General features: G+C 34.5%; 1 protein-coding gene across 1 annotated transcript in view; it reads left to right on the forward strand.

The window, feature by feature from the left end:
- LOC149787417 (ankyrin repeat domain-containing protein 27-like) overlaps nucleotides 1-26,114 on the forward strand; it is a 116,063-nt gene that overhangs the window by 39,634 nt on the left and 50,315 nt on the right. The window contains exons 14-18 of the mRNA XM_089978029.1: nucleotides 140-226; nucleotides 5,878-6,067; nucleotides 10,115-10,254; nucleotides 10,818-10,910; nucleotides 17,689-17,797. Of these exons, the coding sequence (XP_089834155.1) occupies nucleotides 140-226; nucleotides 5,878-6,067; nucleotides 10,115-10,254; nucleotides 10,818-10,910; nucleotides 17,689-17,797 (619 nt within the window). The remainder of the gene's footprint in view (nucleotides 1-139; nucleotides 227-5,877; nucleotides 6,068-10,114; nucleotides 10,255-10,817; nucleotides 10,911-17,688; nucleotides 17,798-26,114) is intronic.

Raw genomic sequence — 26,114 nt, forward strand, 5'->3', positions numbered from 1 at the left:
TAAAGATTTGTTTAATTTATATTCATTGCATGTTTTTAAGTTTTCACTACCTCAGTCCTACCATAATTGCACACTTCGTTTTATTTAACTTTTATTCGTTGCATGCTTTTAATTTTTCGTGATTCGTTATTGTTTTCAGAATTTTAAACATCAAGAACACACAGACCCTCCTGGATTTAGGAGACATCCCTCTGGTGGTTCATCAATGCGAGAGAAATTTTTTCAGGTTAACATTTTTGCCTCCCTTGTTTTCAAAAATGCATGTTACCTAAACCCATTGGAAGATGATGATTTTGTCCCTAAAATTGGTTGTTGGGATAATTGATTTTAAGGTAGCTTGCTTTTGTAAAACAACTCTTACCTTAAAGCTGATATGAAGATTACATTATGTCAACAATATGATGTCATTTGTTACTTGACATGGAGCAGTGAACTATGGGAGAGATTTGATGTAAAATGCAATTCTTGCCTTTATTAAATAATGAAAAAGGAAAAAATATACTTTTAATAATAATTGCAATAACAGTCCCGTGAAAGACAGCAATAGGACTATGAAAATGACTTGTGGCCTTGAGAAATCTTTTGCAGTTTACAATCTGCTATAAATCTGATATGCCTTCTTTCTGTTACAGAAAACCAATGTGACCTCAATACATAATATCTCACCAGCATTCATTTTTTCTTATGCTTGGGTCATCTTCAGACTGCAGATTTGTTGAATATTTAAATACTCGTTTGTTAGTCTTTGGACAGTTTCCTTTTTGTCACCTACTTTCCTATGTTATGACCCTTACATGGGGATAGATCTAGCAGTTTAGAAAAACACAAGAAAATGTACGCCAACCTATGCATCTTTAATTTGTTGTAGATTGCATGGACTCTTATCCATGTAGAAATATTAATTTCTCCTGCAAATATATTACCTGATCACATTACATAAGGATAACTTCTTTACAACCTCCGAATCCAGCCCTTCTGGAAAGACAGAAAAACGTCTTTCTGCCTATGTATTATATAGACAAAGTGAAGGAACTCTTACAGGTTGTATCCCCTTTTTCTACCTGCTAGGTGGCTACCATTATATATTGTTAAACCAGTTTTTCACTTTTACTCCATGTTCATGGATATCCATTCAGTCCAGTTAATTCTATCAAATTATATACATTAAATTTAACCATGATCATCTTTTCTTTAGAAGTTTTTTGTTGTATCTACTCGTTTATTTTCATTCATTACAAAAATGACTAAATGGTGTAACAAGAGATTCAAACTAGTAGATGACGTTCATGAAGCATCGCTGCACTTACCGATTGCTCTTCATCACACACTTGTAAAGTGTGGGCAGATAATACATGGTCTAATGTCCTTAGAAAACAGCTCAAGGGCTGTGGAAAAAGAGAAATATCTATTTCTTTTCATCTTGAGGCACTGAGACTACATTCCACTTGAGAATTTCTAACAAGTCTCATGAAAGATGCTAAGATGCATCCGATGCTGATATTTGTTCTCCATGAAGTTTCAGAAGACAATGCCAGATCCTAATACAGTTGGAATGAGAGACATTTCCAGCCATGAATTTGAATTTCTCATGCTTTCCATAATAAAGAAGGCTTTATCATCTCGAATGTAGATGAGAGAACAGGAATTTCAGATTATATGTAATTTTTCATATATAAGTCATGTGATCAAGATTAATCACTAATGAAGGCAGTGTGATATTGCTGAAAATTTTGAATTCTTAAGATATTTAAGCTCTGAGTATGAGAAATTACTAATGATCATGATTTATCCAGAGCAAGGAAGCAACCTTTTCAGGAATAGCAGAATCCCCTTTGGACAAACCTTTAGCTTCACCCACAAGTTGAGACAATTTGTAAGTCAAATATTACCCCATCTCTGGAGACTGAGGGTCAGAGTCATATCTATGTCGGCCCTGAAGGTGTGAGTATACAATACCCTGTACTTGTCCATGCATGACAGTGTTCTTTCCAGACATGAGGATGTATTATTCTGCTCATACAGACATACTGCTGGTCATCCAGCTGGACCAAATAAGCTGCAATCTGACTTGCAGAGATGGATAGATGGCCAGCCAGCCATGCCACATACCTTCTCAAATGGAGTGGGACGAAATCACTGATCATTTGTGCCATGGTATGGGATTGCTTTAGTTGGTGTGCCCAATACCAGTTAAATATTCAGGTATGCCATATGCAAGGATGACTCAACATTTTAGCAAACTCATTGTCAAAGAAAGGACATCTCCTTCACACATAGTGGTCTCCATCTTTCTGCATTCAATCGAATTTGCACCCGATTGGGCTGCCTGATGATAGATCTTTTTGCAACAAGGTAGAACAACAAATTTCTGACCTTCGTCTTCCTTTTCCAGATCCAGAAGCATGGGCCGTCGATGCTTTATCAGTCGGCTGGGCATTGACCTTCCTTCCATCAGGCCTGATACCAAACATAGTCCAGAAAGTGAGGGACATGAACTGCCAGATAGTTCTGATTGACCGTCAATGATTGGACAAATCATGGATCAATGATCTTATCTCCCTGGCGACAGACGAACCCAGGAAAGTCATGGTGACTCCCACCTTGCACAAGCAGCCCAGATTGCCACTGTTTAATCTGTATGTAGAGAATCTTTACCTAATCTCCTGACTCTTTTCTGGTATGCCTTGAGCGAAATGGAGCTTGGATCTTTGGTTGTAGAGAGGATTGCAACAGCTAGAAGACCTCCACTCTGAAAGTATATGAAGATAAATGGAGCCAACTTCTATCTCTTTCACTTTGAAGCCAAGAAGTTAGTCCCCTTGAGGGATACTGGTCCATGATCATTGACCAGCACCATGGCCAAGATTATACTGGACACAACAAGAATCTTTCCAACTCTAAGTTTGATCTATCCAGACCATGTTCACTCATGTTTATTCCCAAAATGGAATCTTCCCTGGGTGTTGACTCATTCAAGTTCAAGCCCTTGTCATCCATATCCATCAATTCAGCTATGATACAAGACTTTCTTTCTATTAACACTTGTATCAGCATGCAGAGTCAGTGAACTTCATTGTGGACCCAAACTATGTGCAGTTTCGCCGTGATCGATTAGTTGTCTATGACACAACCTGCTGCCAGAAACCAATTGCCATCGCTAGGGAGATGAATGGCATACCACTTTTTCCAGCTTTTTTTCTGTGGTACATGGCCTCGCAGAGGAGAGAACTGAACCTCATTGGGTCAGTGGTAGCTGCACAGACAGTAACCACTCCCCACTTATTGCAGCACAACTTTGTAACAGTGCTATTAGCCAATTCTACTTCATTGGCCTGGGTAAAATTTAACAGGTGAGACCAATTAATTACAGAATCCCGTAGGTCTCCCATTGTGTTAAACTAACATTAGAAGAATATGAACCATTAGATGAGCATGCATTCTCCTCATGGATGACACCTTCAGATGTATAATATTCAAGATTTCCTCCTCCTCTTTCCTATGCTCCTCATGTCATGTGATTAAGTAACGTATTTGCAGGAGAAAGCAAATTTTTAAAAATAAGATGTTTTTCCCATACTTCCCTAATGACATTACAAATAATCCTCCCACCCTTCCCTGAAGTGCAAGCATCATTTAATGTCTTGCTTAAGTAAAATAGTGGTTTAATCTGGATATAACAGTAACCACCTAGCATGTAAAAATAGAGATAACTTGTAAAAGTTGTCTCCCTTTTTCAACATAATGGCGACAGAAAGATGTTTTTCCATCTTTCTGGGAGGGCTGGATTTGGAAGTAGCAAAGAAAGTTATCCAAATATGTGATCAAGTAAGTACTTATTAAAGTAAATAATTATTTTAAAAGAAACATAATTTAATAATTTTTTTTAAATTGCATCTCCTGAAAGTTGAATACTAACATTTTCATAAGCAATCAGCCTGAAATAATATGAAATTTAAATTATGGGTAAATGATGGAAGTTGATATGAGTGAACAATCCAGATAATTGATATCTATATAATTATGATAATTAACCTAATAACCTGAACCTCCAATTTTCCATAAACTGTATTTGAAAATTGTAACGATTTTAAATAAAATCATGTTATTTTTAGAGCCAACAAAAAGTAAAAAGCTAAAATTGAAACTCAGACTAGGAATGTTTTACCTGTACTCAAAACTGGTAAATGATTAATCACTCTTCTGTCATTGAAACTGCATTGATTACTCAAATTATCCCATGGATTAATGGAATATGTTGTTAATAGACAGCAATAAAAACTGCTGACACGTTCCACAAATGTAGTAGTGTCATTGGTTTAATTTTCTTGGATAGAAAAAACGGGATGGGGTAGTTCTCACTTAATTATGAGGTCAGGAGTTGAAAGGTCAAGGTCACTGGAGTCAACATTGTAATGTGTTTTGTTTTGTTTCCTTCATTGAGTCAGATTTCCTGGATTTAATTTTTTAACACTTTTTAGTCTATATTTGGTCATGGGAACCTATCAGTAGATTCTCAAGCCCTAAGGTCAGATGTCAAGGTCATGGACATAAAATTGTCATTTTGGTTTCCATACATTAATATATCCACTTTCCTCAAATTTATACTGCTTATACTTTAGGATGAACATCTTCCTAATAAGAGTGGTTGATAGAGCAAAGGTCATGGTCTCTGGATGTAAAATTGCAAATTTGCATTTGTAATAGCTGTAGTTAGTCTGGGATCAACCATTCCTTTGATGTTTGAGGTTTAAATGGTGTCAAGGACATTGAACTAATTTCTGTGTCTGAATAAAGCTTGAGTCACTTGTTGACATTTTTTAGACTTTAACAGTCCTCATGTCACTTGTTTGAGTTTGCATGTACATATGATTTCTGTTCTTACATATTGATGCTTCATTTTGAAATATGGTAGTTTTGAAGGATTTGATTATTCTTGCATGAAAATATAAAACCTTATGTTCCATTTAAATTGCACAGTATTAAGTTTTATGTCATTGACAGTAACTTCATGAAAACTTGGAGAAAATTTTAAAAAACTTTTTTTTACATTCTCAGTTCATGACATTGAGGGGGCCGCAAATGCCCAAGTTGGCTAAAGTGCTCACCATTACAGATCACCTCTGTCTGCATGTGTTTGAGTCTCGGGCTCGGCCAATGTGGGTATTTGAGAAAGCTTGCCAGTAGCTTCTTGTGGGTTGGTGGTTCTTTCCCAGGTTTTCCTGGGTTCCTTCTCCACCATTTATACTGGCTGCCATGTATAGCCTATCTTGTGCTGAAAAATGGCATTTAACCCTTCAACAGTAACAACAGCAACATGACATGGATGATGCAGTGTTTAAAGTCTGAGAGAGATAGAGAACTGATTTAGTTTGTAATGCTTTGCTTAGTTGCTTTGATTGCTGCAGTAAAGCATTGTGTGCCTTTTATGTGATTCTCATTGATATGCAGGAGTTTAATTGGTATCCAGACTGCATAGACCCTGATCTGCCAGCATATTATGTACCAGCAGATTTGGGTCTATGCTGTTTGTTAGGAATGATGAATAGAAGAAGCACAGATACCCTGATCTGCCACCACATTACATACCATCAGATTTGGGTCAATGCAATTTGTTAGGAATAATGAGTAGAAGAAGCACAGATACCCTGATCTGCCACCACATTATGTATGTGCAGATTTGGGTTTATGCAGTTTGTTAGGAATAATGAATAGAATAAGTACAGAGACCCTGATCTGCCAGCACATTATGCAGTAGCAGCTCAGGGTTTATTTTGATTGTAATTGGCTTGCAAGCAAGTACATGTGAAATGCAAGAAGAATCGATCTGTCGAACATTTATTGTAGTGAAGTGTCAAGTGGAACTGATTTTAATTCCAGTATGTGCAGTATGGTGATGAAGCTGCTGTCTTGTGTATGTTGAGAAAACCTAAAACAACTGGTGATGAGGTACTTTTAAAGCTTTGTCACCCACTGTGTTCCTGTGAAAAATGTACAGAACTGCAGCAGCGCAACAAAATCAGCACAGGACTGGTATCTCCATATACCAGGGATGACATGGGACATACAGGTAGGTAGAGGGAGTTTTGCTTTCACATTGTAGGATTTTGTGTTTATTTCTCACTCGAGAAATCTACCTGTTTTGCTAACCTTACTCTTCCTTATCTCAGTCAGGTTATCTCAGATGTGTCATGATGTCCATGCACTAGGATAAAAACAAACCCTTGATGTCTTCTGCTCTTCCTGATGGAGTTGTTATAAAATCCAACAACAGCGTTAGATATATGAAAAAAAGAAATTCACTCATAAAGCAACTTAAGGTGTCTCCAATTTTGATAATGCCATCCAAAACATTTTGACACACACACACACAGAGCTGAGCTATCTGATGGGGCTCCTGACACACAGGCAATACACATCAATGGCCACACAAAACCAAACTTTCTCATGTGCTACTGCAAAGCCAGCAAAAACCAGAAATGTGTTCCGTTAAACTGCTATCTTCTAACTTTGTCAAACACCCACAATCCACCCCTGCTGAATCAAATATAATATTGCGATTACAAATGAAAACTCCAGCACTTACTAACCATTTGTTCATTAATCAGTCCACATGCTGTTTCACATAAAGATTTCCCTGTAGTGTATCATTACACTAGTGATAGTATCACTTTCCATATTTCCAGGCCAGAAAATATAAATTTCTAAGAAAGACATGAATTAGAAATTTCCTGATGCCACTACACACTTTGTTAGAACTATACCCAGTAGGCATATTGTACTGCACAGTATCATACCATTGCCAATATCTGAAACAGAAGAGGTATTAGTTTACAGACAAAGCTGAAGGTGTACAGAATATAGTACTCCCTACACTAGTATATGCCTGCGAAACCTGGACAGTGTACCAGTGGCATGCGAAAATGTTGAACCACTTCCATACAGCTTGCCTCGGAAGACTCATCAACATCAAGTGGCAAGACAGGATCCCGGATACTGAGGTCCTTGCCACAGCAAGCCTGCCCAGTATCTACACCATCCTGATGCAATTACAGTCGCGATGGGCAGGCCATGTAGCTTGCATGACTATATGGATTAAGGTTTCTTTGTATATTAAAAAATAAAAAATAAAAATAAAACAGTAAATTGTAATTCTGGCATTAATATATAGATTACACTTTTTGTACCCAAATTACTCTTGTTGCCTCTTATGACAGCAATAATTATGCTTATGCCTTATGCACCCAATGAATACTGTGTTTTGAATCTGTTAAATTAATTGCAAAGGTGCAGGGTTATTTCAATTTAGTTGGAGAAAAAAACGGGGTGGGAAAAATAATCTATGTCAGTGTTTGTTCAAGACAAGGAAATCTCAGTCATGGAGTTAAATTACTTGCCTCCCTATGAGGCTATGCTGAGTGGGCAGACAAATAATATAACCCTTAACTGGGATTTCCTTGTCTCAGTCCAAATCTTAATGATGATTATATTATTCTCACTCTTGAGCAAGGGAATATTGTTATACCATGTTTGTCCATCTGTTCATTGATGCATCTTTCCATAACCTCAGCTCTTAAACTATTTGGTGGAAATTCACCAAACATGGTACATGGGTTGCCACTTTGATGACCATCTACAAAGGGTATCATTTTTGGGCCCCAATACTGTGATCCTTATTAGGACTCAAAGGTCAGAAAAAACTGCAGTTACAATGACATTTTGGAATATTTGTTTACCTTTCTTTGTATATGCATTGGTATGAGGACAAAATATTTCTAATTGATTTGGGGTTACACCTCTTGGATCACAATCCAGAAAGAGAGGTGAAGTCAAATACAGTTTGTTATTGTGAGCCATGTGTTTCATTTTGTTTTAAATTGTCTTTTCATAAGACCAAGTTAGGTTATGTTACATCATTTGGCTGGCTATCCATCAACAATTGCTTGTTGTTTCCCACCTTTTAGAAGAAAAGAGGATGACATAATATCAGTGCTTCCATCTATTCATTCATCTTACTATCTGAATATTTGTCCATCACACTTTCTGTTCTGTTGTATAATTTTCAAATTTTGTGATTAAAGGAAGAAACATTGTATACTATGAAGGTGTGTTGCACATCTTATTGGGAATCCTATCTTCTAGGTAAATGTGATTTTGTTTTTGATCTCTTTGCTCTCAATGCAGCATATATGCCTTATCTTCAAGGGCATTGTCTCGATGTTATCTTTGGTATTTTTGTCTCATTGTCCATTCTGCTGTATACTTTTTGGAGCCATATGAGATGAAGACATGAAACCTGGTACAACTGTATATTATCTCTGAAAAAATGTCTTGCGTTGCCATTCTAACTTGACAGATGTTTAAGATACTGTGTGAAGTTTGTTATACTTGTATATTGTCACTATAAGATGTGTTACATTGGTCGTTTGAGGGCTTGTTGTTATGATTGAGGTCACAGCACCATATTTGTAGCGTTCTTTTGTTTATGTTTTACATCATAGTACAAGCTATTTTAATGACAGGGATGAAGCAGGTACACTTATGCTTGACAGCTTTATGGCATCACATGCATCAAAGTCAAGGTTTCATCTAAGGTCAAGGTCAATATTTTTTAACCCTCCTCTGCACGTTTTCTCCACTGTACTTGAAGAAAGGGCAATGAAACTTGGTTACTTTTGATGACTTCCCAGTAACATTACAGATGTCTTAAAATCACTGTCAGATTACATGATTGTGAACTTTTATGACCCAGTTAAATTGTTTCAATCTTAACACAGGTAACCTGACTCAATTTTGTTCTCATTTTTTGATCATCTTGGTTAGAACATTCTGCACTGTGCCTGCAAACTCTAATTAGCAGTCATGTTTATGGAACATTATGCACTGTGCCTGCAAACTCTAATTAGCAGTCATGGTTACAGAAGATTTAAAAAAAAGTCTGTAGTGTTTGCATTATTGTCATTTATAGTAGTCTTGAAATGTGGCTACTGGTAACATTTAGTGGGTGGTCATTACATTTTTAAAGTAAAATCAATCTTTGCATGATGATTTTGGTCATAAATACAGCTGGTCATTTGTTGCATAGGTCATTCAAATCAGATTTTAGCATAATATAGAATTTATCTCTAAATATATTGTCTACAGCTGGTCATTTATTGCATAGGTCATTCAAATCAGATTTTAGCATAATATAGAATTTATGTCTAAATATATTGTCTACAGCTGGTCATTTGTTGCATAGGTCATTCAAATCAGATTTTAGCATAATATAGAATTTATCTCTAAATATATTGTCTACAGCTGGTCATTTGTTGCATAGGTCATTCAGATCAGATTTTAGCATAATATAGAATTTATCTCTAAATATATTGTCTACAGCTGGTCATTTGTTGCATAGGTCATTCAAATCAGATTTTAGCATAATATAGAATTTATCTCTAAATATATTGTCTACAGCTGGTCATTTGTTGCATAGGTCATTCAAATCAGATTTTAGCATAATATAGAATTTATCTCTAAATATATTGTCTACAGCTGGTCATTTGTTGCATAGGTCATTCAAATCAGATTTTACCATAATACAGAATTTGTGTCTAAATATATTGTCTACAGCTGGTCATTTGTTGCATAGGTCATTCAAATCAGATTTTACCATAATATAGAATTTATGTCTAAATATATTGTCTACAGCTGGTCATTTTGTTGCATTGGTCATTCAAATCAGATTTTACCATAATATAGAATTTATGTCTAAATATATTGTCTACAGCTGGTCATTTGTTGCATAGGTCATTCAAATCAGATTTTACCATAATATAGAATTTATCTCTAAATATATTGTCTGCAGCTGGTCATTTGTTGCATAGGTCATTCAAATCAGATTTTACCATAATATAGAATTTTGTTGCATAGGTCATTCAAATCAGATTTTACCATAATATAGAATTTTGTTGCATAGGTCATTCAAATCAGATTTTACCATAATATAGAATTTATCTCTAAATATATTGTCTTGGAGTTTGTTACCTCAGAGTTCATTATCAATTGGTTCCTTTGTAGATTTCGTTTGAAAATATGAACTTATTTTCGTTTCATTCTTGCTTGTGTTTATTTTAAGCCCTGCACATCGCTGCCTTACATGGTCAGGCACACCTCATAGACATTCTTGTTAATTCCGGAGCCCTGGTGGATGCTAGTAATTTCCTGGGAATGTCTCCTCTTCATCTCGCTTGCCAGAAGGGCTACCAGAATATTGTTGTAAGTAAATTTCTTGTTGGATTAATTATTGCTGTGTATTCCCTCAAGATATGATAGTGGTGTCTTGTTGTAACAAGACTTCTAGGATTAAACAGACTGAGTGCTGTGTATTCCCTCTAGATGTGATAGGGTTTCTTGTTATAACAGGGCTTGTGGGATTAAATAATGGTGTGTATTCACTCTAGGTGTTATAACAGTGTCTTGTTGCAAAAAGGCTTGTTGTCCATGCAAGTTAGTTGATTATGTATAACTAGTGCTGTTCATTGAAATGACCAATTAATTGATTACAATTTATATGATTGATTTTGGTGGATATTTGGATTTGCATGTTTCAGACTTTAGACTATTTGAAAAATAGTTCTGGTCTTGGTAAGGCATAATTTGGACAAATTAATAGATAATTATTTGATCATCAGTTAGCAAGTGATGTTTCATCATGAAATTGTATTAAGTTATAATAACATTATATGTATAACATACTTCATTATAAGGCAGCTCAGTGTAAATCACTATACTGTGTCATGGACAGCATTATAATGAGGGAGTACTGTATTTCAATTCAGCTGCTGCTTGTCCATTTTGGAGCAGACATCACTATGGGTGATAATGATGGAAACACTCCCTTGCACCTTTGTGCTGCAAATGGTCATGAAGATGTAAGTAAATTTTCTACTTTTTCCTTACTTTCAATTTTTCATACCCTCACAGGCTGAATCAAGTGCATCTTGATTTGGTTCTGTAAATCCATGTGTCCATCTGTACATCGATGTATCAATCTGTACATTTATATGTCCATCTGTACATCCATATATCCATCTGTAAATTCATAAATCCTGTGTCTATATATCTGTCTGTACATCTTTATATCTGTCTGTACATCCATATATCTGTCTGTACATCTTTATATCTGTCTGTACATCCATATATCTGTCTGTACATCTTTATATCTGTCTGTACATCCATATATCTGTCTGTACATCTTTATATCTGTCTGTACATCCATATATCTGTCTGTACATCTTTATATCTGTCTGTACATCCATATATCTGTCTGTACATCTTTATATCTGTCTGTACATCCATATATCTGTCTGTACATCTTTATATCTGTCTCTACATCCATATATCTGTCTGTACATCTTTATATCTGTCTCTGCATCCATATATCTGTCTGTACATCTTTATATCTGTCTCTGCATCCATATATCTATCTGTACATCTGTATATCCATCTGTAAATTCATATATCCTTCAGTACTTCCATATATCTGTCTGTACATCTATATATCTGTCCATATATCCATCTGTATATCCATCTATCTGTCTGTACATCCATGTCTGTACATCCATATATCAGTCTGTACATCCATATATCCATCTGTACATCCATATATCTGTACATCCATATAGCTGTCTGTACATCCATATGTCTGTACATCCATGTGTCTGTACATCCATATATCCATCTGTACATCCATATATCTATCTGTACATCCATATAGCTGTCTGTACATCCATATAGGTATGTACATCCATATGTGTATGTACATCCATGTGTCTGTACATCCATATATCCATCTGTACATTCATATATCCATCTATACATCCATATATCTGTCTGTATATCCATATATTTGTCTGTACATCCATATGTCTGTACATCCATATATCTGTCTGTACATCCATATATTTGTCTGTATATCCATATATCTGTCTCTACATCCATATATCTGTCTGTATATCCATATATCTGTCTGTACATCCATATATCTCTCTGTACATCCATATGTCTGTACATCCATATATCTGTATATCCATATATCTGTCTGAAAATCCATGTCTGTACATCCATATATCTGTATATCCATATATCTGTCTGTACATCCATATATCTGTCTGTACATCCATGTCTCTCTGTACATCCATATATCTACATCCATATATCCATCTGTAAATTCATATATCCTTCAGTACATCAATATATCTGTCTGTATATCTATATATATGTGTCTGTATATCCATCTACATAGCTGCCAACCCTCACGAATTTGGTGTGAATTTCACGACTTTTTCAGCGATTCACGAATTCACGCCGTAAGACAAAAATTCACGAATTTTCCGATCCTCAGTTATTTTAAATCTTTAATAAAATAACCGATTTCCCGTTAAGCGCTAGTCATGATATTCGCAGTTGCCGAAACAGTCCGGTACCGCTGGTCACGATATTAGTAGATCTACAGACGATTAGTACAGTTGGCTCGGTCGCAAGCATTTTAGCCTATTTTAATCTATATGTATAAGAGTAGTTTTACAAATACTTTTGAGAGAAACTGGGGCCTAACCGGAAATTTGCTCCACGCATGCGTCAAAACACTGATTCGAGTTACCGTTCAGCATCGCATGTAAGATATTGAAAATGTCTTCACCGCCAAGGAAAAAGAAATGTATTACTCAAAAAGTGAAGTTTAATTTGGAATATATCAAAAATTGGCCGTGCATTCTGCCATTAAACATTGATATTCATTCATGCTTTTTGCACTCAGTGTGCCATCGCAGAGACGATGTGAGGAAGAATGTCGGTTGCAAAAAACACGTAGAAGTTGGGAAAATTAAGAATTTGCATATGTCAGCTCTGGAATATTTTAAACCATTGGTGGAAGACCCACAGGCTACCAACGCTTAAGCATTATTTGTGAGTTTTCTTGTGTCGAACACAATCTACCTTTATCAGCTGGAGACCATGCTAAACATTTGTTCTGACATATGTTCCCGGACTCGAAAATCGCTTCCAAATTTTCCTGTGGAAGAACCAAAAATGCTGCAGCTCCTGTGCATTCCTCACAGCAACAGTGACGGCGAAAGAGTATTTTCATTAGTTAGGAAAAATAAGACAGACTTTAAGGCCTCCTTAGCTGCAGAAAATTTGGCAGCAATTTTAGTCCCCAAGATCAACCAGCAGGCAAGAAGTCGGAACTGTTTAGAAAACAAATTTACGATCAAGCAGTTGAGGAAGTTCAAGTCTGCCACAGTATCATGTCTTGATAAATAAATATTTCTGCATATATATAGTGTTTTATTTTTATTTTGCGAACTTGATATAGTGTAGTATTGACGGTTGGAGTAGTCAGAGTGGATGGAGTTATTGTCATAGTATTATTCACGAATTCGTGTCCAAATTCACGACTTTTTATCCCTATTTTCACTAATTATGAGCCTGGAAGGTTGGCAGCTATGCATCTATACATCCATGTATCTGTACATCTGTATTTCTGTCTGTACATCCATATATCTGTACATCTATTTCTATCTGTACATCCATATATCTCTCTGTACATCCATATGTCCATACTGAGAAGCTTGTTTGTAAGATTGTATAAAAACATCTTAATATAAAGAAAATCAATTTGCTCTGCTTATTTTGTAAGCATATGAAGATGACCAGGTTAGATTTTCAGACCATTACAGCAGTTTTGTTCCATTTTCTATTTACACCTTTTTTTGCTTTCCGGCATGTAGCCTCTTTTAAAACTAAAACCTTTATTGCACAGTGAAACAAAATCCACGTTAGATGATCATGACATCACTAACTGGTTTAGTTTCAGGTAGTGTGTGAGTGACTGTAAGGTCAGTTTGTGCTCTGAACTGCCTGTGGCACACTGGACAGGAAGTTGTTTCAGTGGACTTCAGGTTTCATTTATTTAACACACCGCTCTGGCGGCCTAGTGGTTAGACCGTCCACCTCGGATGCAGGAGGTTGTGGGTTCAATCCCCGGCCGAGTCATACCAAAGACTTACAGAAAAATGGTAGCAACAGCTGCCTTGCTTGGCACTCAGCATCAAGAGGTTAGTGTTAGGACTGGTCGGCCTGGTGTCAGGATAATGTGACTGGGTGGGACATCATGCTACATGTCTGCAGCATGATGCCTCAGTGCTAGACATCTCTATAAACTGTCACACTGCAGACATCGTCGTGATATGACTGAAAAATTGTTAAAGCTACGTTAAAAATCCAAATCACACACACACACTCTAATTTCACCTTCTTTAATCTTCCCCTACCATGATGGTGGTTCCATACATGCCAACCCTTCTGCTTTTGGTGTAGTCATTACACATTTTTTTCACCAAATTATGTTTTATGTTTGTCTGCATATGGATTACACTTTTTTGGTACAGTTAAAAATAAAATGAAAATAAAACAATAAAAAGTAGTTTTTGTCATATTTATTATCATCTCTTTAATCCCACTCATAAAAATTTGAGAATATTCTAAGAAAGGCGACTTTTGTATAAGAATAGCATAAGAGTACTTTCGTTATTTGCTATTTATGACAACTGTATGTGACACATTTAAAAAAAACAGACTGGTTTCTTCAAATTTGAACTTTGCCTCAGTTTCATTATGATAACCTAATTAGTTAGCAGGCCAGTCTATAGTTTTAAAGAAAATGGCACCACATATTAAGCAAAATGTTTTACGATGCAGGTTGTGGATGTTATAGGACAGAAAATGTTAGAGCAGATGGATCTTTTCAAACTTCAGACATGTCAGATCAGAAAAAGGACTAATTAAAATCACCTTACAAACTTTAAAAGAAGAATACAAGAGTAATGCAGTACAGCACACTGAGCACATGGTCATGCTTTTTGTAAAATTCCAGTTCACGATCATTCAATGAAAGTGACAGATGTAGACTAGTTAAAGTAAGTGCTGAATATAAATATTTTTTCTGTATATTTTGTGTTTGTATTCTGGTTCTAATCCATGTGGATTCTATACCCTTTGTGACAAGAATTTTGATCAGCTGCAGAACCAGGTTAGTAACAAAACTAAATGCATCTTTTTCATATATGCTGTAATTCTCGCATGTAATATATAGATTATGCTTTTTCCACTCATAATAGCAATAATTATACCTTTTGGTGGAGTTGGCATATATGCAGTTCCAGCTGATGTTGCAAAATTAAAATCCTTCTGAAGGAGAACATTTCTTTTCTCTGAAGGAGGATGATTTTAAAATCTGGATTTGGTTACAGTTATTTTTACTTTCAGGTTCTGATAGCTATGAAGAGAAATTTCTGAATGTCATCATTTATAGCTATACTGGTCATAGATCTGAAGACCTTATGGGATGATCTGTTGTCTGTCGTCCATCATTTATAGCTCTATTGGTCATAGATCTGAAAACCTTATGGGATGATCTATTGTCTGTCATCCATCATTTATAGCTCTATTGGTCATAGATCTGAAGACCTTATGGGATGATCTGTTGTCTGTTATCCATCATTTGTTTTTTTGTCTGTTATTTCCATTGTCCATTTATTAGCACAAGTTTGTTATCTCTACTCCTCCTAAGTTACTTGGAGGATTGCCATGAAATTTTAAACACACATTCATCCCATGGTCCAGTTGATCCTAAATGTGCTGCTCAGATCCTTGCCACAATGGCTGCCATTTTGAAAATCTTATTTTTTCTACTCTTCCTTATCTACATGAGGTTTTACTACAAACCTTCTCATGATATCTACTTGGTCATGAATGAAAATGGTGCCAATCAACATCCAATATGGCCACCAAAATGTCCAGCTTGAAAAAACTTGTTTCACCAGAAGACTTCTTACAATGTCTGGTTAGTCCAAAATGAAAATGGTGCTGATCTGATGTCGTAGACGTCTTGAAAATCGTTTTATTGCTAATTGTCCTGAATGAAAAGTAATATTGCCATGGTTTTCACCAGACGGCTTATTATGTATCGTTGAAAATGGCATTGATCTGTGTCCATCTGGAAAATATGTTTATCACAACTCTTCCAAAATGGATGCTCATATCAACATGGGAATTTTACTAAACAGCTTCTAATGATATCCAGTTGGTCCTAATGGTGCCATTCAAAAATCCAATATGTCTGTCACTGTAGCCATCTTAAAAATCTTGTTATCACTATTTCTTCCGAATGAATGGTAATAACAGCTTGTGGTTTTCACTGAGAGACTTCTTATGATGCTGTTGAAAATGTGACCTCTAATCTGACCTCTAATCAAACTCCATAATGGCCATCTTGAAAATCTTGTTCTAGCTACTTCTTCTTGATGGCTGGTCATATCAGTAATGTGCTTTTACCAATGGTCTTCTTTTGATGTCTAGTTGGTACTCAGTAGAAATGGTACCAGTCTTATGTCGAATATGGCCACCATACCATCCATGTTGAATACCTTTTTATCATTGCTCCTCTGAAATGGAAAGTCATCTTAACATATGCTGAAAAATATTAATGATGGTTTTAGCACTCTGTGGATAAATGGAAGAAATGGTCTCATCTTGAATTACTGGTAATTATTTCAGCAAGTAGAGGATCAGTCCCTTCAAAGGACTCGTTTTAAAATGCTTTCAGATTGTACAATAATGCATGTTACATTCATCACCTGTACAATAATGCATGTTACATTCATCACCTGTACAATAATGCATGTTACATTCATCACCTGTACAATAATGCATGTTACATTCATCACCTGTACAATAATGCATGAGAATTTTCTCAAATTAATGTTACATTCATCACCTATATTGGTTTAAAATTCAAAATGGATACTTGCTAAATTGAACAAAAATATACATACAAATGTCCTGATTCTGCTGCAAGATGTTTAGATTTGATTTTACTGTGATATGTACCCGATTTAAAGATAACGATACAATATTTTTTTATTTTACAGTGAGATGCATCCTATTTTAGATTGTTTTCATTTGCACAGATGATACATATCTGTTGTCAAATATGGCCACTATTTCTAAACATAAATATAACAATTGGAAATGACTTCTCAAATTGCTCATCAGAATTTTACTGTACTAAAAATAGAAAATCCTTTGAATGACTTCTCAAAAACCACTCAACAGAATTTGACCAGATTTGACAGAAGGCATCCTGGCAGAATGGTCCTATAAGTTTTGCAGTTGATGTACATCAGCCATTGACCATACTAAGAATAGAAAACTACTGAAGAAATTTTGACAGCTTTTTGGCAATAAAGGCTTTTAAATTTGTACCTATGATAGCAATTTGCCATCAAATATGGCTGCTACTTCGTAAGATATAAAAAAAACTTAATAAATTTATCTTATGGTATGGAGGACATAGAGGACATTAAACAAATTTTGGAAAAAACATTCATCCTGTGGTTTTCATGACAAATGCATTGAACAGCCATAAAAGAGATTTCTGTAGAGTGTCCTTGACCCAGATGTATGGTCTGATTGATTATTATGCTGTTGTGCACATTTCAAACAGTTGAATGATTAATGCCTGCCCACTTGAGTCTCTTGTTTGTTTATAAACATAATTTTCTCTCAAGTAAAATTAATGTTAATATAAATGTTGCCTTTTTTTAATGATTGCATATTCATTAGGTTTTCTGTATTCTTTTATTCTAGTGTGTGAAAGCCATACTTTTCCTTGACATTGTCAAGAATAAATTGGATGTCAACAGACAGAATGATATGGGTGACACACCACTACATTTAGCAGCCAAGTGGGGTTATGGTGAGTTATCCATACAAAATTAAAGGATCTTATTTAAGTAATCCTAAGAATTGCAAGCATCCTGATGTTATTTAACTCAATTTATAACTTTAAATTGAAATTGAACACAGGTTTTAGAGGCTTTGATATTTGCAAGCTATCCAGCTGGATGATAATGGAATATAGTATTCCTTGTGTCTATCCATCTTCCTGTCCTTCCATTCATCTGTCCTTCCATCTTGAATTCTTTAGTGCACCAGGTCCCACAGGTTTTAGTTGATTGTCTTGAACATTTATGGCGATCATATAAAGATGCACGTATTAACAAATCATTGTGCTTCCATGATTTTTTAAGGGTTATTGCCTTTTTTAACTTCACTGTATACAGTGTATGGCAGACATTAGTGAATGCAAATTACTCTTGCAGTTTTTAGTAGATTTTTGTTAAACTTTGTACAAGTTATATTTATTATAAGAAGACATGCATGTCAACCAATCATATATATATAAACAAATTGCTCAGCATTTCTTCAATTTTGATATGATCATCAAATGATGAATTTGGCTTTAATAAATTGGTGTATTGCTTCAAAAGATAATACTTTTTAACATCCTTTTGTTGTCCGCAGTAAGACTGGAGTGAAGTTGGCCTATCCGTCAACCTATGTACAATATACTATTTTTTTGTTTTTTTTTCAAACTTTTATTTCAAAATCTTTTTGATATTTGATGTAGAAATGAGTTTCTACTGGAGTATTGTGTAAGTTACCTCCCTTTCCGACAAGGGATTGTCTCCCTAAAATAGGTATTTTACTGTTTAGTATTTAACTGAATGAGCCCTTTTACAAGTTTAAACTGAATGTAAAGAAAAAGTAATTTCATTGAATTTCTATAAAATTGTGTACTTTTATCTAATACAGTCAGTTTGTGAGTTTTGTGAATTGTAACTATTATCACCTAAAAATGAATATAGAGTTCATTTGTTTTTGCTATGCATTATTATCTAAATACCTACTGTTGGAAAGTAACTCTTTGATTGAAAGAGAAACCACATATTTGATGTTAAAAGACACAATTCTGTACCTCTGGTCTCTGGTTTGTTAAATGCCAATCTTTTATGAACTTATTGCCCCGACACAAATACCATATTCTGGATTGGAATTTTTAAAATTTATGGATAGCAGTATTATGGGATAATGGAAAATCTTCAAATTCAATTTCATGTTCATATTTCAGGCTTTGAGATTAAGTGTTAATAGCATGCCATAATATCCTTGAAATCTGATAGCAGTATACCTTGACAGGTAGCTAGTTCTATGACATTTGTCTGAAAGCAGTTCAATGGAAATTCTAAGAATTAGAAACAAAAGTCACCAAACAGCTGTCAGTTTTAATAAAGATTAATATCCACCTTTTGTTCTGTCAAAAAAGATGTTGGAAATAGTTTTTAATGTGCAAGTATAAGATATGGCCTCAGTTTCACCAACATAAGTATTAAGTTAAGTCTAGACTTAAGATGTTTGATTAGTCAGTATTTAGTCAGACTTAAATTTCAGCCAATCAGATTGCAGGATGCTAAATTTAAATTTAATTCTAGACTGAAGTTCTTTTAGTGAAATTAAGGCATTATCATACCTGTGATGCTATCATCCACTATTCTCTCTTTTATTCCTATTAGTAGAACATTGCTATCAGATTTTGTGATTAAGTAGCAAAAGCATGGAACATATAGCTAGTCCGCATTGCTATCAGATGTTTTGATTAAGTAGCAGAAGAATGGAACAAATAGCCAGTCTGCATTGCTATCAGATGTTTTGATTAAGTAGCAGAAGAATGGAACATATAGCCAGTCTGCATTGCTATCAGATGTTTTGATTAAGTAACAGAAGAATGGAACATATAGCCAGTCTGTATTGCTATCAGATGTTTTGATTAAGTAGCAGAAGAATGGAACATATAGCCAGTCTGCATTGCTATCAGATGTTTTGATTAAGTAGCAGAAGAATGGAACATATAGCCAGTCTGCATTGCTATCAGATGTTTTGATTAAGTAGCAGAAGAATGGAACATATAGCCAGTCTGCATTGCTATCAAATTTTTGTGATTAAGTAGCAAAAGCATGGAACATACAGCTGCTGCTGTTTTTGCATTTTTTAAACCCTTAAATTTTACATTCAAACCTGTTTCACTTGTCACCTCCATGTAAAGGTCATCTGTTCATATTTGTCAGTTGATAAGATTCATTTGGTCCCATTACTTTTTTTAATCAAATCTCCAATATATAGAAGCCACTAGGTCATTGTGGTCAATGGTTACTTTTCAGAGTCCCTACTGCAAAGGGTTTCTATATAGATACATAACAGTCATATTAGCGTTATTGCATGAATCCTTTATGTTGGGTGATGAGAGTTTTTGAGTTTATTTTATTGATTTGTTATAGTAATTAATGCAGAAACATGGTATATTTAATGAACTCAAAATAAACTTTCTTTTGATAATCATTTCTCTTTTTCGGTCTGTCTGTAAAACAACCCTGTTGGAGAACTATCAGCATTTGCTTATACTGACCTTTTTCTATTTTATTTGAAAACCATAATTCCAGTTCAGAAATGAACTGTACAGACCTTCAACTGTATTGTTTTCTGATACAATGATGCTATATATGATTGTGACCATAAATATAATTCCATTCTGCAAAAATGATTGGAATTTACCAAGATTTTGCATAGGTTCTAGCTCAGAAAATGGCAGTTGGTTAAGATATAACTTCCAACTGCAGATTTGGTCCAGTAGGTGCAGAACAAAGCACATGTCACAATGCATGCATTGCAACTGAACTCCTCAAGGTAATGGATTCATCCAACATTGATACAGTTCATAATCATGGTTTTTCTCATAGACTATTGGAATGTAGTGTAATCTTACCAAGGCTTTTTCTCATAGACTATTGGAATGTAGTGTAATCTTACCAAGGCTTTTTCTCATAGATTATTGGAATGTAGTGTAATCTTTCCAAGGCTTTTTCTCATAGATTATTGGAATGTAGTGTAATCTTTCCAAGGCTTTTTCTCATAGATTATTGGAATGTAGTGTAATCTTTCCAAGGCTTTTTCTCATAGACTATTGGAATGTAGTGTAATCTTTCCAAGGCTTTTTCTCATAGATTATTGGAATGTAGTGTAATCTTACCAAGGCTTTTTCTCATAGACTATTGGAATGTGTGTAATCTTACCAAGGCTTTTTCTCATAGACTGTTGGAAATGTAGTGTGTATGTATGTGTGATTTGGATTTTTAAAGTAACTTTAATAATTTTCTATTTATATCGCTATGATGTCTGCAGTGTAGCATTTTTTAGTGATGTCAAGGCTTTTTCTCATAGACTATTGGAATGTAGTGTAATCTTACCAAGGCTTTTTCTCATAGATTATTGGAATGCAGTGTAATCTTACCAAGGCTTTTTCTCATAGACTGTTGGAATGTAGTGTAATCTTACCAAGGCTTTTTCTCATAGACTATTGGAATGTAGTGTAATCTTACCAAGGCTTTTACTCATAGACTGTTGGAATGTAGCGTAATCTTACCAAGGCTTTTTCATATAGACTATTGGAATGTAGTGTAATCTTACCAAGGCTTTTTCATATAGACTATTGGAATGTAGTGTAATCTTACCAAGGCTTTTTCTCATAGACTATTGGAATGTAGTGTAATCTTACCAAGGCTTTTTCATATAGACTATTGGAATGTAGTGTAATCTTACCAAGGCTTTTTCATATAGACTATTGGAATGTAGTGTAATCTTACCAAGGCTTTTTCATATAGACTATTGGAATGTAGTGTAATCTTACCAAGGCTTTTTCATATAGACTATTGGAATGTAGTGTAATCTTACCAAGGCTTTTTCTCATAGACTATTGGAATGTAGTGTAATCTTACCAAGGCTTTTACTCATAGACTGTTGGAATGTAGTGTAATCTTACCAAGGCTTTTACTCATAGACTATTGGAATGTAGTGTAATCTTACCAAGGCTTTTTCAGATAGACTATTGGAATGTAGTGTAATCTTACCAAGGCTTTTTCATATAGACTATTGGAATGTAGTGTAATCTTACCAAGGCTTTTTCTCATAGACTATTGGAATGTAGTGTAATCTTTCCAAGGCTTTTTCTCATAGACTCTTGGAATGTAGTGTAATCTTACCAAGGCTTTTTCTCATAGACTGTTGGAATGTAGTGTAATCTTACCAAGGCTTTTTCTCATAGACTATTGGAATGTAGTGTAATCTTACCAAGGCTTTTTCTCATAGACTATTGGAATGTAGTGTAATCTTACCAAGGCTTTTTCTCATAGACTCTTGGAATGTAGTGTAATCTTACCAAGGCTTTTTCTCATAGACTGTTGGAATGTAGTGTAATCTTACCAAGGCTTTTTCTCATAGACTATTGGAATGTAGTGTAATCTTACCAAGGCTTTTTCTCATAGACTCTTGGAATGTAGTGTAATCTTACCAAGGCTTTTTCTCATAGACTGTTGGAATGTAGTGTAATCTTACCAGGGCTTTTTCTCATAGACTATTGGAATGTAGTGTAATCTTTCCAAGGCTTTTTCTCATAGATTATTGGAATGTAGTGTAATCTTACCAAGGCTTTTTCTCATAGACTATTGGAATGTAGTGTAATCTTACCAAGGCTTTTTCTCATAGACTATTGGAATGTAGTGTAATCTTACCAAGGCTTTTTCTCATAGACTATTGGAATGTAGTGTAATCTTTCCAAGGCTTTTTCTCATAGATTATTGGAATGTAGTGTAATCTTACCAAGGCTTTTTCTCATAGATTATTGGAATGTAGTGTAATCTTACCAAGGCTTTTTCTCATAGACTATTGGAATGTAGTGTAATCTTACCAAGGCTTTTTCTCATAGACTGTTGGAATGTAGTGTAATCTTACCAAGGCTTTTTCTCATAGACTGTTGGAATGTAGTGTAATCTTACCAAGGCTTTTTCTCATAGACTATTGGAATGTAGTGTAATCTTTCCAAGGCTTTTTCTCATAGACTATTGGAATGTAGTGTAATCTTACCAAGGCTTTTTCTCATAGACTATTGGAATGTAGTGTAATCTTACCAAGGCTTTTTCTCATAGACTATTGGAATGTAGTGTAATCTTACCAAGGCTTTTTCTCATAGACTATTGGAATGTAGTGTAATCTTACCAAGGCTTTTTCTCATAGACTATTGGAATGTAGTGTAATCTTTCCAAGGCTTTTTTTCATAGATTATTGGAATGTAGTGTAATCTTACCAAGGCTTTTTCTCATAGACTATTGGAATGTAGTGTAATCTTACCAAGGCTTTTTCTCATAGACTATTGGAATGTAGTGTAATCTTACCAAGGCTTTTTCTCATAGATTATTGGAATGTAGTGTAATCTTTCCAAGGCTTTTTCTCATAGACTATTGGAATGTAGTGTAATCTTTCCAAGGCTTTTTCTCATAGATTATTGGAATGTAGTGTAATCTTACCAAGGCTTTTTCTCATAGACTATTGGAATGTGTGTAATCTTACCAAGGCTTTTTCTCATAGACTGTTGGAAATGTAGTGTGTATGTATGTGTGATTTGGATTTTTAAAGTAACTTTAATAATTTTCTATTTATATCGCTATGATGTCTGCAGTGTAGCATTTTTTAGTGATGTCTAGCACTGTGGCATGATGCCACAGACATGGAACATCATGTCCAACCCAGTCAAGTTTTCCTGAGAGCAGACTGACCAGTCCTCACATTAACCTCTTAGTTTAATGCTACCAAAGCTTTTTCGCATAGACTGTCGAAAATGTTGTGCATTTCTAACAAGGATTCTTTTAATCAACTATTGGAATGTAGTGTAATCCTGTCAAGCCAATCTTGATGTTATTAATTTGTGAATATGTTTTATGACTAACTTTATCAGGTATGTCATGCTTATTATTCCAAAAATATATAATGAACATAATTATAGTGGAATAATTACAGTATTTATACTGAACATAATTATAGTGGAATAATTACAGTATTTATAATGACCATAATTATAGTGGAATAAATACAGTATTTATAATGAACATAATTATAGTGGAATAATTACAGTATTTATAATGAACATAATTATAGTGGAATAAATACAGTATTTATAATGAACATAATTATAGTGGAATAATTACAGTATTTATAATGAACATAATTATAGTGGAATAATTACAGTATTTATAATGAACATAATTATAGTGGAATAATTACATTATTTATAATGAACATAATTATAGTGGAATAATTACAGTATTTATATTGGACATAATTATAGTGGAATAATTACAGTATTTATAATGAACATAATTATAGTGGAATAAATACAGTATTTATAATGGACATAATTATAGTGGAATAATTACAGTATTTATAATGGACATAATTATAGTGGAATAATTGCAGTATTTATAATGGACATAATTATAGTGGAATAATTACAGTATTTTATTATTGCTGACCCTATAAAACAGGTTTGTCTGTAATGTGAAAGCTTTTTTAGAAACTCAAACATATGCTTTACAACACAATCATCATTCCTCCAGAAGAAATGTATTAATCAAATGATTCTAAGAAAAATGTAAGGATTTGAAAACTGAGTTGTCTTGCTAAAATAAAAGACATAAATAATGACTACAAGTTTGTAAACTCTAGTTCCATGATAAATAACATTGAATTTTGGCAGTTTTCTATCATACAAGTGAATGTTAATTTGTAAGTATTTATGAAGTAGCAGGAGAAATTTTATTTTTGTGTATCACTATTTTTGCAGAATTACTGTTGAAGTAGTAATGGATACAAATGCATTTAAATATTTTTATATTTTATATTTGCAGACAGACTAAACAAGCAGAATATAAATATTGTTTGTTATGTTGTATTATAATGACAAACTTGCATACCTACCAACAATAAATAATGCAATGGAAGATGGACTCCAAAATGCTGTAATATCTCTCAAGCAGAAGTTTGATTTAACTGGAATTTAAAAGTGCCAGTATGAAAGGAATATTGTACAAATCAGGTTATTTTAGTTACAGCGAAACCTTTCTTAGCAGACACTTCCATCTAAAGAATACTTGCTCACATAGGACAAACAGAGTCCATCATATATGGATTGGTGGAACATTTCACATTTGGGTCAGATTTGACCTATCCAACACAATAGGACTACCAGAGTCCATCATATATGGATTGGTGGAACATTTCACATTTGGGTCAGATTTGACCTATCCAACACAATAGGACTAACAGAGTCCATCATATATGGATTGGTGGAACATTTCACATTTGGGTCAGATTTGACCTATCCAACACAAAAACTTAATAAAAGATGTCAAGACGGTGTATTTTGAATACTGATGTAATTTTAAACAGCTGCAATAGAAAATAAAAAGTATGGGGAAACTTTCAGTGATGTTTAAACACAAATTAGCAAGTGGTTGAAACTGTTCAAATACATAGTATCCTAACTCTGCCCTGAATATTGATTGTACATTGACATAAATCTGAACAAAATAATATTTGCTTTTATCCCAAACATTAAATGAAACAAAAAAAATAGTGATCATTTTAGTTTTTGTTTTTTAATTGATTTTCCTTTCATCAATAATTAAAGAGGATGAATTATTGAAAACAGCAAGGGCTTTTTCAGTATGAATGTGAATCTGTACCTGCAGGTAGACCAATCAGTGCAGAATGTCTTTTTTGAGGCATATTCACTTCAGGTGCAGAATGTTTGTTTTGCAGCACATTCACTTCAGGTGCAGAATGTTTGTTTTGTGGCACATTCACTTCAGGTACAGAATGTTTGTTTTGCGGCACATTCACTTCAGGTGCAGAATGTTTTGTGGCACATTCACTTCAGGTACAGAATGTTTGTTTTGAGGCACATTCACTTCAGGTGCAGAATGTCTGTTTTGAGGCACATTCACTTCAGGTGCAGAATGTCTGTTTTGAGGCACGTTCTCTTCAAGTAATGCATGTTTTAGATTGTCAATCTGTTACAACTTATGTTTATCTTGATTATTGTGAAAGAATGATCAGGTGATGATGACTTACTGCCAGATTGTGTGTGCACTATGATCAGAATATAAGGATATGTAACGAACGATAGATATTTCCTGTCACTGTTTTACACTGGAAAACATGATTATACACAAGTAGAAATGTGAGAAAATGTTTATGGTCCCATCTTATTTGTTTTTGCACCATTATTACCTCCCTGGCTGAGCCATACCAAAGACTTACAAAAATGGTTCTAACAGCTGCCTTGCTTG

This window comes from Sinohyriopsis cumingii, chromosome 12, assembly GCF_028554795.1.
Source record: "Sinohyriopsis cumingii isolate HCF-2022 chromosome 12, ASM2855479v2, whole genome shotgun sequence".
NCBI classification, from domain to species: domain Eukaryota; kingdom Metazoa; phylum Mollusca; class Bivalvia; order Unionida; family Unionidae; genus Sinohyriopsis; species Sinohyriopsis cumingii.